The 15,784-nt window shown below is 40.6% G+C and overlaps 1 protein-coding gene across 2 annotated transcripts in view; it reads right to left on the reverse strand.

Moving 5' to 3' along the window:
- The window catches only part of PLPP1 (phospholipid phosphatase 1), a 118,928-nt gene that overhangs the window by 3,645 nt on the left and 99,499 nt on the right, over positions 1-15,784 (reverse strand). For both annotated transcript variants that reach the window (XM_030843310.2, XM_030843306.2), the window contains exon 4: positions 8,922-8,979. In XM_030843310.2, coding sequence (XP_030699170.1) covers positions 8,922-8,979 — 58 coding nt within the window. The remainder of the gene's footprint in view (positions 1-8,921; positions 8,980-15,784) is intronic.

The raw sequence follows: 15,784 nt of genomic DNA on the forward strand, positions 1-15,784 counted from the left end.
TACCACTCATTTAACTGCTTTCCAGAATCTTTACCTCTTGCTTATTGTCTCATTTTCCATTCTTTGACTTCGTGGATTTATAACTTTTTTAATTCTACTCCTTGTCCTTTGAGAGGGGAGAAGAAAGTATGTATGTTTCATTAAAAAGAAGTCTCCATTCCTCCATCTTTCCCTAACTGTCTCAGAGAAACTGACTACCTGATGCTTCTCAGCACTGTTATATTAGAACTAGATACAGGGACAACTCATGCTTTAATGCCAGAGCTGATAATAAAAAGGCTCTGTAGGTCCCTGCCTTTGCAATCTCCACTGTTTCCCTTCTTCCCACACATGCATATGTTAATCACATGTGCACTAAACCCATTAGAGGTAAGGCATTCAATTGCTTATCTCTTAAGATTTAGAACTTACAGAACTCCATATCCAATGTTGTATATGGTACCAGACTGGTTCAGTGGCAGCATCTACAATTTTCAGTTCTCCCAGGCTTCCCTGGTGGCACAGTGGTTTAAGAATCCGCCTGCCAATGCAGGGGACACAGGTTCAAGCCCTGGTCCGGGAAGATCCCACGGGCTTCAGCAGAGCAACTAAGCCCGTGCGCCAGTACTACTGAGCCTGCGCCCTAGAGCCCATGAGCCACAACTACTGAGCCCATGCACCCTAGAGCCCATGAGCCACAACTGCTGCCCGTGCACCGTAGAGCCCATGAGCTGCAACTGCTGAAGCCCACACACCGCAACGAAGAGCAGCCCCCGCTCTCCGCAACTAGAGAAAGCCCACGTGCAGCAACAAAGATCAACGCTGCCCAAAAATAATAATTTTTTTAAAAAGCTTTCAATTTTCCCTCTGGGGGAAACTGCTGATCCACAGACAAAATTGAAGGGGACCACATAGCCCTGCCTTATTTTCTGGGAGGGCACTGAGTATGACTTATGACAGGCTTGACCTAGAAATCTGCTGGGCTGTAATGTGCCCTCTGGGATTTACACTGGGAGTGAAAAGGAGTTCTCTATTTTCAGAAGTTGTAGAAATGGCACCTAATGGACACATGATAGGCTACTTGGAAACTAAAGAGGAAGCAAAAGCTATGGTTAGATAAGAATGAGCCGTTTAATAGAAAAGAATGAAGCAGCCACGGTGTGGAGTGGCAGCCACACTGTAAAAAAACCAGGTGGTCAATGAGACACATGGAAAAAGTTCTGTTCCTGTTGGTGTGCCTGTTCTAATCCATGTATGTCTTTACTATAAACCGTCCTCTCCTCTAGGAGATATACGTAAGTCAGCTGCTTACAACCAAAAGATAAAAAAGACGCAGACCTACTAGAGAATGGACTTGACACGGGGAGGGGGAAGGGTAAGCTGGGACCAAGTGAGAGTGGCATGGACACATATACACTACCAAATGTAAAATAGCTAGTGGGAAGCAGCCACATAGCACAGGGAGATCAGCTCGGTGCTTTGTGACCACCTAGAGGGGTGGGATAGGGAGGGAGGAGATATGTGGATATATGTATATGTACAGCTGATTCACTTTGTTATAAAGCAGAAACTAACACACCATTGTAAGGCAATTATACTCCAATAAAGATGTTTAAAAAAAAAAAAAAGTTTTGGGCTTCCCTGGTGGCGCAGTGGTTGAGAGTCCGCCTGCCGATGCAGGGGACATGGTTTCGTGCCCCGGTCCGGGAAGATCCCACATGCCGCGGAGCGGCTGGGCCCGTGAGCCATGGCCACTGAGCCTGCGCATCCAGAGCCTGTGCTCCGCCATGGGAGAGGCCACAACAGTGAGGCCCACGTACCGCAAAAAAAAAAAAAGCCAGTTAACAGCCTCCTCTCTGTGTTTAACCAAAATCCTGTTTTGTTTTATTTTAAAATTTGAATTTCTGCGACTCAAATGATAGTTTTAGTTTTTAAAAAGGTACGTTTCAAATGAAAAGGAAAACAGGCTGTTTGTACACCTGGGTTCAAACAAGGAGAAAAACTTAGAAAAATAAAATCCCACATCAGAACATACTAAATGTCCACTGAAGGCACCATTACAAGAGAACTGTGGCACTAGGCATGGGATTTACTTCTATGACTTTTTTTCTGCAAACAGTACAAGGGTGTGAGCCCCTAAGCCAAATGACTCAACTGTCATTCTCTCAGGCCCATTCTAACATTCTTCTCTGAACATGCTTCACTTTGGCCTAGCTAACTGACTTGCCCAGTGGGTATTTCATTGGGGGGAAGGGGGTACTGCTTGATGAGAGATTCTAGCCTCTGGATCCCTCCCAATCCTATCATCCAACTTTCTGGTGAAGGAAAAAGCTCCAAAATAGAAAGTTCACAACTAGAAATAAAAGACAAGGTGGAAACAGCAGAACAAAAGCAATGACCTGCAGCAGTTCACTGAGGTGCTTCCCAGAAGCAAAAGCTTCACACTGTGATAGTACAGGATTCATGAAGCCCCAGTGCAGGACAGCAAAGGAACAAAGGATGAAAACAAATGCAGCTGGCGAGTTTCATTACTAAGGCAATCCACAAAACTCCAGTCAGCAGTGGAAGACTTGTAGACATAAAGAGGCAGGTAGAAAAGAGGGCCTAATCCAGGGATTTACACTGAGCTGGATTTGCAGTGGTAACTAAGTTTTTAAGAGGGGAAGCAAAGGGAATTAACACAAGGGTGAGCCAAGGAGAGAGAATGGATGGAGGAGAATCCCCAGTTAGGTGTCCAGTCTTCGCTTGCGTATAAAGGACTCCTATGCCTACCTCCCCCACCAATTTGAACACTGTCCTGAAATATTTAAGAGAACAGTCATGTTTATAAAAGGAACACATGAGCCTGCCTGGTGGCATCCCTGCTCTAACATACAGGAAAATGCAACAGGCCTTGGATTTCCAGGAGACACAAGTTGGGAAATGAAAAAGAGTTAACAGGAAAGACAAAGATACAGCATATGCTTCACTAACCTTTACACTCCTCCCTCCCCCCATTTTCACCTATTAAAAGGAGGAGGAGAGACAAATACCACAGGAGGATGTGATAGGGAGAGAGCGTTAACCTCAAGGCCCAAAGGAGACTGCGGTGAGGTCTGTCTATCCCTCCCTGTCTTGAACCTGACCAGTGAGTCAAATCAAGAGCTCAGAGCAAATCAGTTACAACCACTGACTGCAGAGCCCAGTTTCAGAAAGCAGAAACTAGTTTGAAGAGAATTAGCCTTGTCGCCACACTCCACCAATATCCTCCAAGGAACGCTCTCACTGAAACCAGGCCTCACCACTGGCCTTCGTGAAAAGGAAGGTTTCAGGGGTAGTTTTTGCCTCCAAAATGAGCAAATGCCACTCTTCCAGGTAGGGCTTCCGGTCAGGAAAACCCCATGTAAATCTTACGGCTCAATGCAGGATAAAGTGTCCAATCTCTCTTAGCAAAGTAAAACCTACTGAAAATGGGTTGAAAATAAGCTACTATGCCTGATATTTTTAAAGAAAGAAAAGCTGCTTAGCTGGGATATTACTAGAGATTCATAAAGGCAATGTTTTTATTCTTTCGGGCAAAAAGGACAGGAGTCAATTTGCTCAAAATAACTAGATATTCAAGCCCAGAGAGGAGCGTTGTAGGAAGAAGCTCCACCGTGCAGGCAGCAAATGCTTCACTGGCAAGTGCAGAGAGGCCTCCCCCAAAACACAGAGCTAACAGTTGTGGGTCACTTTATGAAGAGCCTCACGATATGGGTCACACAGATGACGTTGTCAGAATAAACAGTGAGGACTTCCCAGTGCACAGGACCACGCTGGAAAAAAGCTGTACACATTTTTCTTTTTGTGTAAAAATTACACTTTTTTAAAAAGTAAGGAAACTCAATGTCTATGACACTACATAAACATTCTTCCATTATTTTATTATCACTGAAGAGTAGGATATCACCTTTCTTTTGTTGTCTAAAACTTCTGAAGGAAAAAAAAAATTTAGCTTCCATTAAAGGATCTAGTTGTAGATCCTTTTTTAAAATTGATTTTTTAAAATTTGATTGTTGAACAAGGTATTTTTTGAAGCTGGTTTATTTTTATTTTGCCTTTCCGAGACTGACCTTGTAACACTTAACTATAAAATGCTATTGTCTCATAAAGTCTCTTAATACGGGCATACCTTGGAGATATTGTGGGTTTGGCTTCAGACCACTGCAGTAGAGTGAATATCGCAATAAAGAGAGTCACATGAATTTTCTGGTTTCCCAGTGCATATACAAGTTATGTTTACGCTATACTGTACAGTCCATTAAGTGTGCAATAGCATTTTGTCTTAAAAAGAGTACATACCTTAACTTAAAAATACTTTGCTAAAAAATGCTAACAATCATCTGAGCCTTCAGCGAGTTGTAGTATTTTTGCAACAGTAATATCAAAGATCACTGATCACAGATATAACAGTAATAATGAAAAAGTCTGAAATATTTTGAGAATTACCAAAATGTGATACAGAGACATGAAGTGAGCAAATGCTATTGGAAAAATGGCACCCATAGACTTGCTTGGTGCAGGGTTGCCACAAATCTTCAGTTTACAAAGAACGTACTATCTGTGAAGTGTGATAAAGTGAAGCACAATAAAATAAGGTATGACTGTACTTTATTCTTAAAATAAGACGGTTTCTGGCTTCCCTGGTGGTGCAGTGGTTAAGAATCCGCCTGCCAATGCAAGGGACACGGGTTCAAGCCCTGGTCCGGGAAGATCCCACATGCCGCGGAGCAACTAAGCCCTTGCACCACAACTACTGAGCCTGCACTCTAGAGCCCGCGAGCCACAACTACTGAAGCCTGCGCGCCACAACTACTGAAGCCCGCATGCCTAGAGCCCGTGCTCCACAACAAGAGAAGCCACCGCGATGAGAAGCCCGTGCACTGCAAAGAAGAGTAGCCCCCACTTGCCGCAACTACAGAAAGCCCACGCACAGCAATGAAGACCCAATGCAGCCAAAAATAAGTAAATAAAATAAATAAAAATTTAAAAATCATATTAAAAAAAATAAGAGGGTTCCCCCCCATTTTCAACCACAGTCAAGGGATTATTTTCACATTTTTAAAGGGCTATTTGAAAAAGAAGAATATGCGACTGAGATTGCACCTGGCTTACAAAGCCTAAATATTATCTGACCTGTGACTGAAAAAATCTGCCAACCCCTGAATTAGACTAGCAACAGCATGCTCAACACAAAGAAATATACCTTGGTCTACTTATTTTGAAACATTGCTTCTAATACCAAGCCAGGCACATTGTATTGTTCCACCTTCATCTGATGAGAGACCTGGCCAGGAGAGCACTGCAAGGCAGGCCTCAGTTTATTCTTGTCTAGACTTTAATTTTACCATCTTTAGGATTCACAGAGTTCCTGAATTTAAATCTCAAATCCTACCTTAAAATTAGGCAGGATTCATGTAGTTTATGGGCCATTTGCCCAATGCTCACATTAATTCACAGTTTGAGAAACATCTTCATGAAATATCAACAGTGCTAGGTAGTGTACGGTCAATGCCAGATGAGGGACTGTACAAATGCTGAGGAAAGTAGGTGGTGTCAGAGGGTCTGAGTAAGACAGAGATGGGGGCAAGCACTATCTAAACACAGAGATGGGGGCAAGGCCCAGATACAAGGCATTCTGTGGCAGGGAGGGAAGCCAAGCTGAAGCACTGACACTGAGAGGTACTTGGTTCCTGTTGTAGTGTTTTATATAGAAATTTCATAACAGGCAGTGATATAAACACTCTGGGGTTACAGTCTCAACATGACAGTGCTGGGAAAAGTACTTTAGTGTATTCCTTACTGTACTGAAAAAAGGACAGTCTCATCCCATTCCTCTTTTCCTGAACAATCAAGTAAATTTGGAATCTTTGGCATGTGGCCAAACTCCAGGGGAGTCACTAAACACATCAACTGGCTACATGCAACCCTACCCTGCTGCCAACCTAGGTGGTTTTCACAGGTCTAACTCCAGGCACTGTAAAGTGTGCAGGGCTCGGCTCCCTGCCTGAGGAGAACAATGGTCGGGTATTTTCTTTAAGAGACATTTTGAACCAGAAGTTAATTTCTGGGTGTCAGGAATTGACAGGGAAGTTCTGGCTATCAAAGACTGTCCTCAGAGAGGATTTAAATGACTACATCTCCACCTGAATCTGGGACTGACGCATGATGCCAAGATGCCTAGGGGAGCAAGGCGAGTCATTGCCTAAGGAATCTGGGGCGGGGGCGTAGTGGTTAAGTGTGGTATATAAATGTGAACGCTGGAAGGCAAGGAGACATCTGTGTGTTCAGCGGCTGAAATAAAAGCTGGAGCCTACATCCACATCAACTAAATATTTCCACTGCTCCGAGTCAGTGAAACGCAGTGCATGGCTGCTCTGGTCTGCTTGCTTCTCCAGAAATTTCTTGGTCTATGACAAACCTATTTGAGCTTTTTCTTTTGCATTATACCTTTACATCTAAATAGCTGATACTGACCCAACCACCGAACTATAGAGTTGAGGTAATCTGCCCTCTGCTTACAGCCCTAATTTGCCTCCTCGTTTGCTCCTGGGTGTCCACAGAGTGGGCTGGCCATCGAGGCCCTCTATAATTTCACCCTCTATACGTTAATTTCATATTTCACAGAAGAGCTCAGTAAAAGTTTCTATTTGAGTGAATATACAGATATTTTAAGAAGGGTCAAAGGAGAAAAGAAGAAGAGCAAAAGTAAATATAAGGCATGGAGTATGATACAGCTGAGAATATTCTTTGAAATTAAAAACAGTGGGTGGAGGGCTTCCCTGGTGGCACAGTGGTTAAGAATCTGCTTGCCAATGCAGGGGACACCAGTTCGATCCCTGGTCCAGGAAGACCCCACATACCGCGGAGCAACTAAGCCCATGCACCACAACTACTGAGCCTGCGCTCTAGAGCCTGCGAGCCACAACTACTGAGCCTGCATGCCGCAACTACTGAGCCTGCATGGCGCAACTACTGAAGCCCGCGTGCCTAGAGCCCATGCTCCACAACGAGAAGCCACCACAATGAGAAGCCCGCACACCACAACGAAGAGTAGCCCCTGCTCGCTGCAAACAGAGAAAAGCCCATGCGCAGCAACAAAGACCCAAATCAGCCCAAAAAAATAATAATAAAATAAATAAATTTATAATAAAATAAATAAATTTATGAAAACAAAACAGTGGAAGTTATAGGTCACCACTTTATTTTCAGAGATCTGCATCACCTGACCTCCTTCGAAATAACTGGACTAGGGTCCAGCTCAAGTAGTCAACAAAGCAAGGGAGCCTGATTAACAAGAGATTCCCAGAGAGCTTGTAGACCTTAGCGGCCTCCTCCCAAGGCCCCTATTTCCCCATCTATGACTGTGAAAGGGTGGCAATCATCCCTCCTCTCCTACTTCATGGGAGCTTTCAGAAGGAGTCAAAACTTAAGAGTAGTGTAAATGCACATCATCATCAACATCAACCAAACCTCAGATTCTTAGTTCTCTCTCATAAAGAGGGACTTAAAGATACTGACACACAGGTGAGGGAATAACAAACCACAAAAGTAGCCCTGGTGATGTCTGGCTCTGGGGCCTACAAACATTCAAAAGCCGTTCAGTATGGACACAAACTTTGCTTTGGGAAAAGTTCTCAGGATATATTAATAGCTCTAGCCATTGCCAGCCTTCCCCTTCTCCCCCACTCCCCATGTCCTGTTTAAAGAGAAAAAAATATGGTGGCTCCCTTTAGAAAACTTGTTAATTTTTCCTAAAAAGATAAATGAACAGAGATTGCTAGAACAGTATTTGCTGTTACTACCGTCAAATAAGTCACATTTCCCATGGCACATTTTCAGAAACATTTGGGTGAATATTTTAAAAAGGAAACTCTAAATTCTGCTGAATCGGTACCCTGTTGCTTCCTCACAAAATTAACATAAGATGAAAGCCTTGAAATTTGCAGAAATGTTGAAGAAGCCAAAAATTAGCTCTATTGAAAAGGTTTTGAAGTTTGGGTTTGAATTTTATATAACACATCTGCAATTTTTACGTTTTATAAATTTTACATTCTTTCATTTTTTGGAATTTTTTTTTCAAATAAAAGGAAGATTTGGTAAAACTGATGTTAAATTCTCTAAATGAAACCAAATAACTCCCAGCAGGCTACTCTTAACAATACACATCGTGAATCTTTAATCCATGTCCTGAATTTAATATCATATAGCACTTAATGTGATCAGAGGGGGAAGGGGAATGGGAAACAGCAAATTTACACAGCACAACTATATAAAAAAATCCACTTACAAACAAAATCAAGACAAAAATTAAAGCTGATCTGTTAAGGTAGAGATCTTCTCCTCTCCCTTCTTTTCCCACCAAATTTTGATAATTTTATACATACAGAGAGACACACAGACACAGAAGACATTATAAAAAATAAAAGTCAATTAAATTGACGTTTAAAGACCCCTTGTGTGTGCCCTAAAGCCTGGTCTTCCACTAATTACTCTCACTACACATTCATCTCTAGTTTGATATGCAAAATATGGGTGCCAGTCTTCTCTAACTCTTCACTGTTGACTTTGTATAATGCAAGTGCAATTAGAATCGCCATCGGGAGACTGTACAGATGACAAGCCTCTGAAGCAGCAACTGGCTCTCCCTGAAGTTAGAACCTTTCTAGTCCCATGGAAAGCAGTCTGGGAAATGTTTCACAAAGTGGAAGGAAAATAAAACCTGCTCAAATAGGAGCAACAACAGCTGCCTTCAAGTGCAATAAACCAAACTCCTCACCCCAGCAGCCAGCAATGGCTTACAGCTGACTGAGAAGTGAAGCCGATGAGAATGTCAGAGGGGTCTCACAGGAGAGGACACCAAAGCTGAACACACAAAGTGCAGGCAGCACGTATGCCACCATCAACAGACACAAAGTACTTACTGCCACGAACATCATGCAGTACATGGAGAACGAAGAGTGGCCCGAGTAAAAGGACAATCTAGAAGAGAAGGAAAAGAAACATTAATTTTCTCTCCTAGAAACCAAGAATTTTTTTTTTTTTTTTTTTTGGCGGTACGCGAGCCTCTCACTGTTGTGGCCTCTCCCATTGCAGAGCACAGCCTCCGGACGTGCAGGCTCAGCGGCCATGGCTCACAGGCCTAGCCGCTCCGCAGCATGTGGGATCTTCCCAGACTGGGGCACGAACCCGTGTCCCCTGCATCGGCAGGCAGACTCTCAACCACTGTGCCACCAGGGAAGCCCAAAGAATATTTTTTATTTCATAAATCTCCTTACCTCCCCAGTGTATACAGCTCCCTCCCCTTACCTTCAGAGATCAGAAGGGTGGGGCAGGCAGCAGTTAAAGAGTCCTAGGAGGGTCTGAGGTCCAATTTCTACTCAGCATCATTTTATTGATACTTTTAGGATGGGTAATGAGTCACTGAGAACAAACTTGCCAAGCATTTCTGAAGTAATACATGACAAGCCATAACTGGCATAAATGGCCTGACTTTATTACATAAAAACTTCTGTAACCATGATTTAAGTTTTATTTTCCACTTGAAGGGTTTGTCCCTGAACAGCAGTAACGAATACCTCCTTTGGAACACTCACAAGTTGACTACTTTTTAAGAAATAAATTCAAAAATTTTAAAGTGTTATTTTAGCATCTTGCCTTAGATTTCCCACCAGATTAAGTGCTTTTGTTTGACATTTATTTTCACACTGTGCACGGATAGTCCTGTACCTGATGAGCCAGCTCTTTCAATATTATAGTCTATGAACATCTGGTATCATCTTTCTACCTAAAAATGACACCATGCTTACGAAACCTAATTCTATTGCACTTAAGAACAAAACCAAGAGGAACCAGGTTCTTAGTATCTTACTAAGTATCCTCCTTCCAAAAGGAATTTGGTTCCCCTGATTCAGAGAAGAGAAAAGACTCCTAAAACACGTATCAGAAAGTCATGTGTGTACGTTTGGCAACTGAGAGTTAAGCAGGAGAGTGGAGACTTCCTACACAGATACTGATGCTGACTCCACCAAGAATTATGATATTTTTATAATCAGATACATTCCTAAGAAAGAGAATATTCCAACTTCCTGTGCCAAACAGGATTTACGTAATGAAACTTGATAATTATCCTGGGTTTAATCTATGTAAAACAAGAAAAATAAATCACTTTTAGCCTTCCCAACTACTTGGCTATTGAAAGGTCAATACAAATCCTTGTTTTAAATCAGATAATTTGAGCAGAGTTCTGTACATTTTATGACTAGTTTCAATAAGTTATATCGAAGAGCCTAAAGTTAATAAAAGCCAATTTCAAGGACTGTCAAGTCCCATCAAGCCAACATGACCATGATCACAGAAATGTTCTCAAAGCCAAGCAAGTTAAAAGTTTCACTGAAACTCCATGTTCAGAGTATTCACTGTAGATTGTGCCACAAAAATCATAAAAACCAGACTCATGTAATGGCTTCGAACACCTCTGATTCATTCACAAGGTGATTTCATTAGTTGAAAACAAAATGGTTTTAGTTGTTTATTCTGAATATGTAAACAGATATTTTATCCAGTTTAAGATAAGCCAAAGAAGTTTGGCTCTGACTTCGACAGACAGAGATTAAAGACATAAAGGGAGAGCTTAGAGACTCAGTCTCTAAGTCTTCACCCACAGTAAGTTATCAAACACATCATGGTAACATTGGCTTTTATTTCCATTCAAAAGAAAACAAGAAAACACCGAAAACATGAATGTAAATTATTTTCATATTCCATACAAATCTCTATTGAAGTCTCTAGGAGATACAGCTTTTATGGGCATTTTATTATGTCCATAATTCACAAATGAACAAACAATTGTATGGATACTTTAATAACATCCAAAGAGTAGTCAAAATGCAGATTGTTTTCATCACAGTGACCTCAACTGAAAAGTTTAAGATTTTGGCTCTGGTCTAAGAACCTGCTCTGTTCTTAAGATTTTAACCAATCCTAGACTACCATCTCACTTCACTATAGCCACTCTGATGAAAGTAGATACATACAGTAACAATTTAAGCTAGCTTTCCATCAAAGCTTATGAAAGACTATTCAAAAAGAAAATTTACAGAGATAAAAATATATTCAGAAATGCAGCTGTTTGCACTAACTCTGGGGCATAGTCTAGTAAACAATGAGCAAGTAGACTGGTCTTGACTATGTAACTTGCTGTGAATGGGATTCTATTCCAAATAGCAAACTTAAGATGACTTTTTTTCTTAACATTTGTCAGCCAGGGCATCCCTTTCTTCTGGGAGAACTCATTAAACCTGGTCTGAACCCCAAAATCATAGCCTTAAGAGTGTTCACAGCCATCCACCCGCCCCCAGGGTCTGAGTTCCTACTCCTCAATTCACCATAACATTGACATCAGCATTCAGCCTTACAAACTGCAAAGACAACCAAATCCAGCTTTTATCAGTCATCAGAAGCAATCAACTCACACAAAGTGTTTCTTAATTTTTTAATGGAATTTACTAAGTATTCTGGGGCTCATGGGGAGGTTAAATCACAAATAACCTCCTAGTCACCTCACTGCTCTTCCCCTACCACCTGACTTTTTCTTCCTTTCCTCTTCCCAACTCACAAAACAGTAAAATACACAGAACGGTTACACCTTTAGTTATTCTTTTAGTTGAAAATGTCTTTATTTTGCATTAATTCTTGAATGATGATACCTTGAATTCTAGGTTGATGATTTTTTTCTCATCACTCTGAGCATATCATCATACTATCTTCTGTTAAAATGTGAGCCATATGTCTGCCATGCCTTTCTGAGTTATATGTCTTTTCTCTGTAATTACTTCCTCTACCCCCAGAGTCTTCAATATTCTGCAGTTTTGTTATCATGTCTCTAAGTATGAATTTCCTTTTATTTATCTGATTTAGTATTCATTGGCTTCCTGAGGATTTGGATACTTCACCAGTTTTGGATAGATAGGACTCAGTAATTTTATCTTTGAATTATGTATCCTCCATCCTAGTATCATTTTTCTGAGATTCTGATTCAGCATGTTAGACATTTCATTCTATCCCTCCACATCTCTTAACCTTTATTTTCTATTTTTAATCTTGGTCTCCTCAGGTCTATCTTCCCTCCCTTTCACTGTGTCTAATCTGTTTAATCAATCTGTTTTTTTAATTTAAATTACTATGTGTGTATCATTTATAGAAGATATCTTTGGATCTTTTGCAAATCTGTCTAGTGAATTTTGATTCTCTTGATCCTACATCATATTCTCAGTCTCTTCTTAATTTACTTCTATACAGCAAACATGTTGATTTTATATTCTATAGGGTAATTCTAATATCTGCAATCTTTGAGAGTTTATGTAGTTTATCTGACTCTCACTTAGAATAGATTATATGTTCATTTATATTAGAGTATGAGCTCATATTCTTGGGACTCTGCCTGCAGGGAAGCTTAAGAGTCCTTGCTTTAAAGAGAATTCTTCCAGAAATATGTGTTCTCTTCTGCTGGATTCACTATCAATCCACTTCAAACTTCTCCTTTTTTTTTTCTTTAAGCCACACAGATAGTATGAATTCTGGCCTCAGAAGAGTACAAGTATGATATTATGATTAAGAATTCTTTTTGATGGTTCCTCCTGGGAGGATGTTGCCCTTTGAGAGTCCTTATATTATCCACAGGCCTTCCATTTGTCTTTTTACACTGCTCTGGCCTCAGCCTTTATCTCCTGTGCCCCACGTTCAGAGACTATGAGAACTCAGGCTCTAGGCTATCAGGAATTGGCAGGTACTTTCAGGGCGCACATCAAATCTACAGCATTAACTGACCCCAGCCTCATAAAAATTCCTTTACTCTCCCACCAGCTCAGCTACTTATTTAAAAGATTTATATGTATTTTAAGATTTACGTATATTTTAATATATAATCCAAAACATGTGCATATGTATATGTGTGCTATATCATCTAGCATGTTTAGTTGAACTGTATCAGTAAGCATTTCTAATCCTCCATATTGCCAGAAATAGAAGCAATCTTTTTTTTTTAACATCTTATTTGGAGTATAACTGCTTTACAATGGTGTGTTAGTTTCTGCTGTATAACAAAGTGAATCAGCTGTACATATACATATATCCCCATATCCCCTCCCTCTTGCGTCTCCCTCCCACCCTCCCTATCCCACCCCTCTAGGTGGTCACAAAGCACCGAGCTGATCTCCCTGTGCTATGCGGCTGCTTCCCACTAGCTATCTATTTTACATTTGGTAGTGTATATACGTCAATGCCACTCTCTCACTTGGTCCCAGCTTACCCTTCCCCCTCCCCGTGTCCTCAAGTCCATTCTCTACGTCTGCATCTTTAGAAGCAATCTTTTTTTAAACAAGACTTAGAACTAATAAAATGTTATCTAAAATAAACTGCTCTACTAGGAGACACAATAGTTTGGCAAAAACAGTTTGTTTTTAATTATAAAGTGGCCAGCACTCACAAATGTTTCCAATTATTACTATTCCACCATTCACTGGGTATGCCAAAGTTACAAATTAGGAGAACTTCCTTTTTCTCCTAAAATTCATCCTAAAATTGCTTCCTAAAGCATTCTAAAGCAGAAAGGTTGTCAAAAGACCGTTAATGGTTACAAGCTATTGAGTACCTTCTATGTTCAGGTACTTAATACACAGAATTTCCACTCTTTACAAAAACCCCCATAACAGGAACTGTCAATCCTATTTTACACATAGAGAAAACGGAACCTCCCAGAGGTTCAGCAACTAGCTCAAAAAAGTCACATCACTTTGAGGTTTAAATCTGAATCTTCCCAACTCTTTCCCACCATACCATGATTCCATCCCTGTGAATGGCAAGCAAGCCCAGCATCAACATTAATCCTGCCATCTCCAGGAAGGAAGCACCCATCAGAAAGAACAGGAGGAGTCACCGCTTATACATGGCAACATGTGTGAAGTAAATATATGAAAAAGAACTTAGATGATCTGTGACAAAATAAATGTCATCTATGTGCAAATAATCATCTTAAGAGAATACTAATTTGTTCTATGTATGCTATAAAGACCAAATAAAAGTAAGTCAAATTGCAAAATGAGGCATTTTCTCCAAATGTTATTTCCTGATTATAAAGTTTACATAACAGCAAATTAACTTGAAGGACATGTTAAATTTCCCTTCTGTGATAACCTTTAAACATGGACTGATCCTGTAAAAAAGTTAAAATATGTCCCACACAACTGTACATAGAAGGAAAGACCCTTAATGAACAATGTCCCCATATTCATCCTACTTTATTTCAAAAGGATTTGTAAAACCATAACTGTTACTAAATGCTTAAGCAATGAGATATCAAGTTATTATCTTAAAAAAACTCACATCTAACACTTGGGGACTCAAGTAGGCTATAAAATGGGACAAATTCGTACTTTCATACTCACTTGATACAAGCACACACTTCTAAGAGGGTGGTCTGGCAACATCTATCTAAATGTATCTATCTATATGTAATTCCACTTTAAGGCATCAAGGCATCCTAGAGAAACACAGCACCAGCACAAAGATGTCTGCTGCAACACTGATGGCAACTCAAGGACCCAAGAGATGATTCTATCACTGTTTTTCTGAATACTACAAATCAGCTAAAAGAAATTAGTAACTCTATATGAATTGACAAAAAATTATCTCCAGGATATATTTTAAAATGCCATTTATGTAAACCACATAAAACTATATTTCACATTTAATGTAAAAATACATAGAAAACAACAGAAAGGATATACAAACTGTTAACAGTGGCTCTGGGGAAAACTATCAAATGGGGATTAAAAAAAAAAACTTTCACATTTTACAGTAATGATATTAGAAACACAACCTGTTATTATAGGGATAATATATATATAGGAAAATATTTTAAATGGTAATCAAAGTGTCTTCAATATGCTTGCTATAAATTTCCTACAAACTTCTTCCCCACTACACACACACACACACACACACACACACACACACACACACACAAACACACACACACACACATATCACCCTAAACTCCTCTTCCTGAGCAATAGTTTCCCTGACAGCTTCTCTGGCAAGCGTGCTACTACTTGGAGTACAAAAGCAGCTCCCCGGGACTTCCCTGGTGGCGCAGTGGTTAAGAATCCACCTGCCAATGCAGGGGACATGGGTTCGAGCCCTGGCCCGGGAAGATCCCACATGCCTCGGAGCAACTAAGCCCGTGCACCACAACTACTGAGCCTGTGCTCTAGAGCCTGCGAGCCACAACTACTGAGCCCACATGCTGCAACTACTGAAGCCCGCGTGCCGAGAGCCCGTGCTCCGCAACAAGAGAAGCCACAACAATGAGAAGTCCGCCCACCGCAACGAGGAATAGCCCCCGCTCACCGCAACTAGGGAAAGCCCACGCAAAGCAATGAAGACCCAACGCAGCCAAAAATCAATAAATAAAATTTTTAAAAAAAATAAACTTTGTCCTTATTTAAAAAACAAAAGCAGCTCCCTACCTATAAGTTCATGCCCAGAACCCAGCAGTGACTCAGGCCCTAGAAGCCTGTTTTCACATCTTTCAATGAAATGTTTGGACATTTATGGGTACTTTTAAATATCACAAGTTGTGTTTCCAATTTAAAAAAATATGCACATAATTTAAAACCACTGAAATTCAGTATATTAACTCTGGTTATTACAAGTAACAGAGCCAATATACATGTTAGTTTAATACTGAGTGTTTGAAGAAGGAAGATTTTTTAAAGAGATCAGACTG

This window comes from Globicephala melas, chromosome 3, assembly GCF_963455315.2.
Source record: "Globicephala melas chromosome 3, mGloMel1.2, whole genome shotgun sequence".
Classification (NCBI taxonomy): Eukaryota; Metazoa; Chordata; class Mammalia; order Artiodactyla; family Delphinidae; genus Globicephala; species Globicephala melas.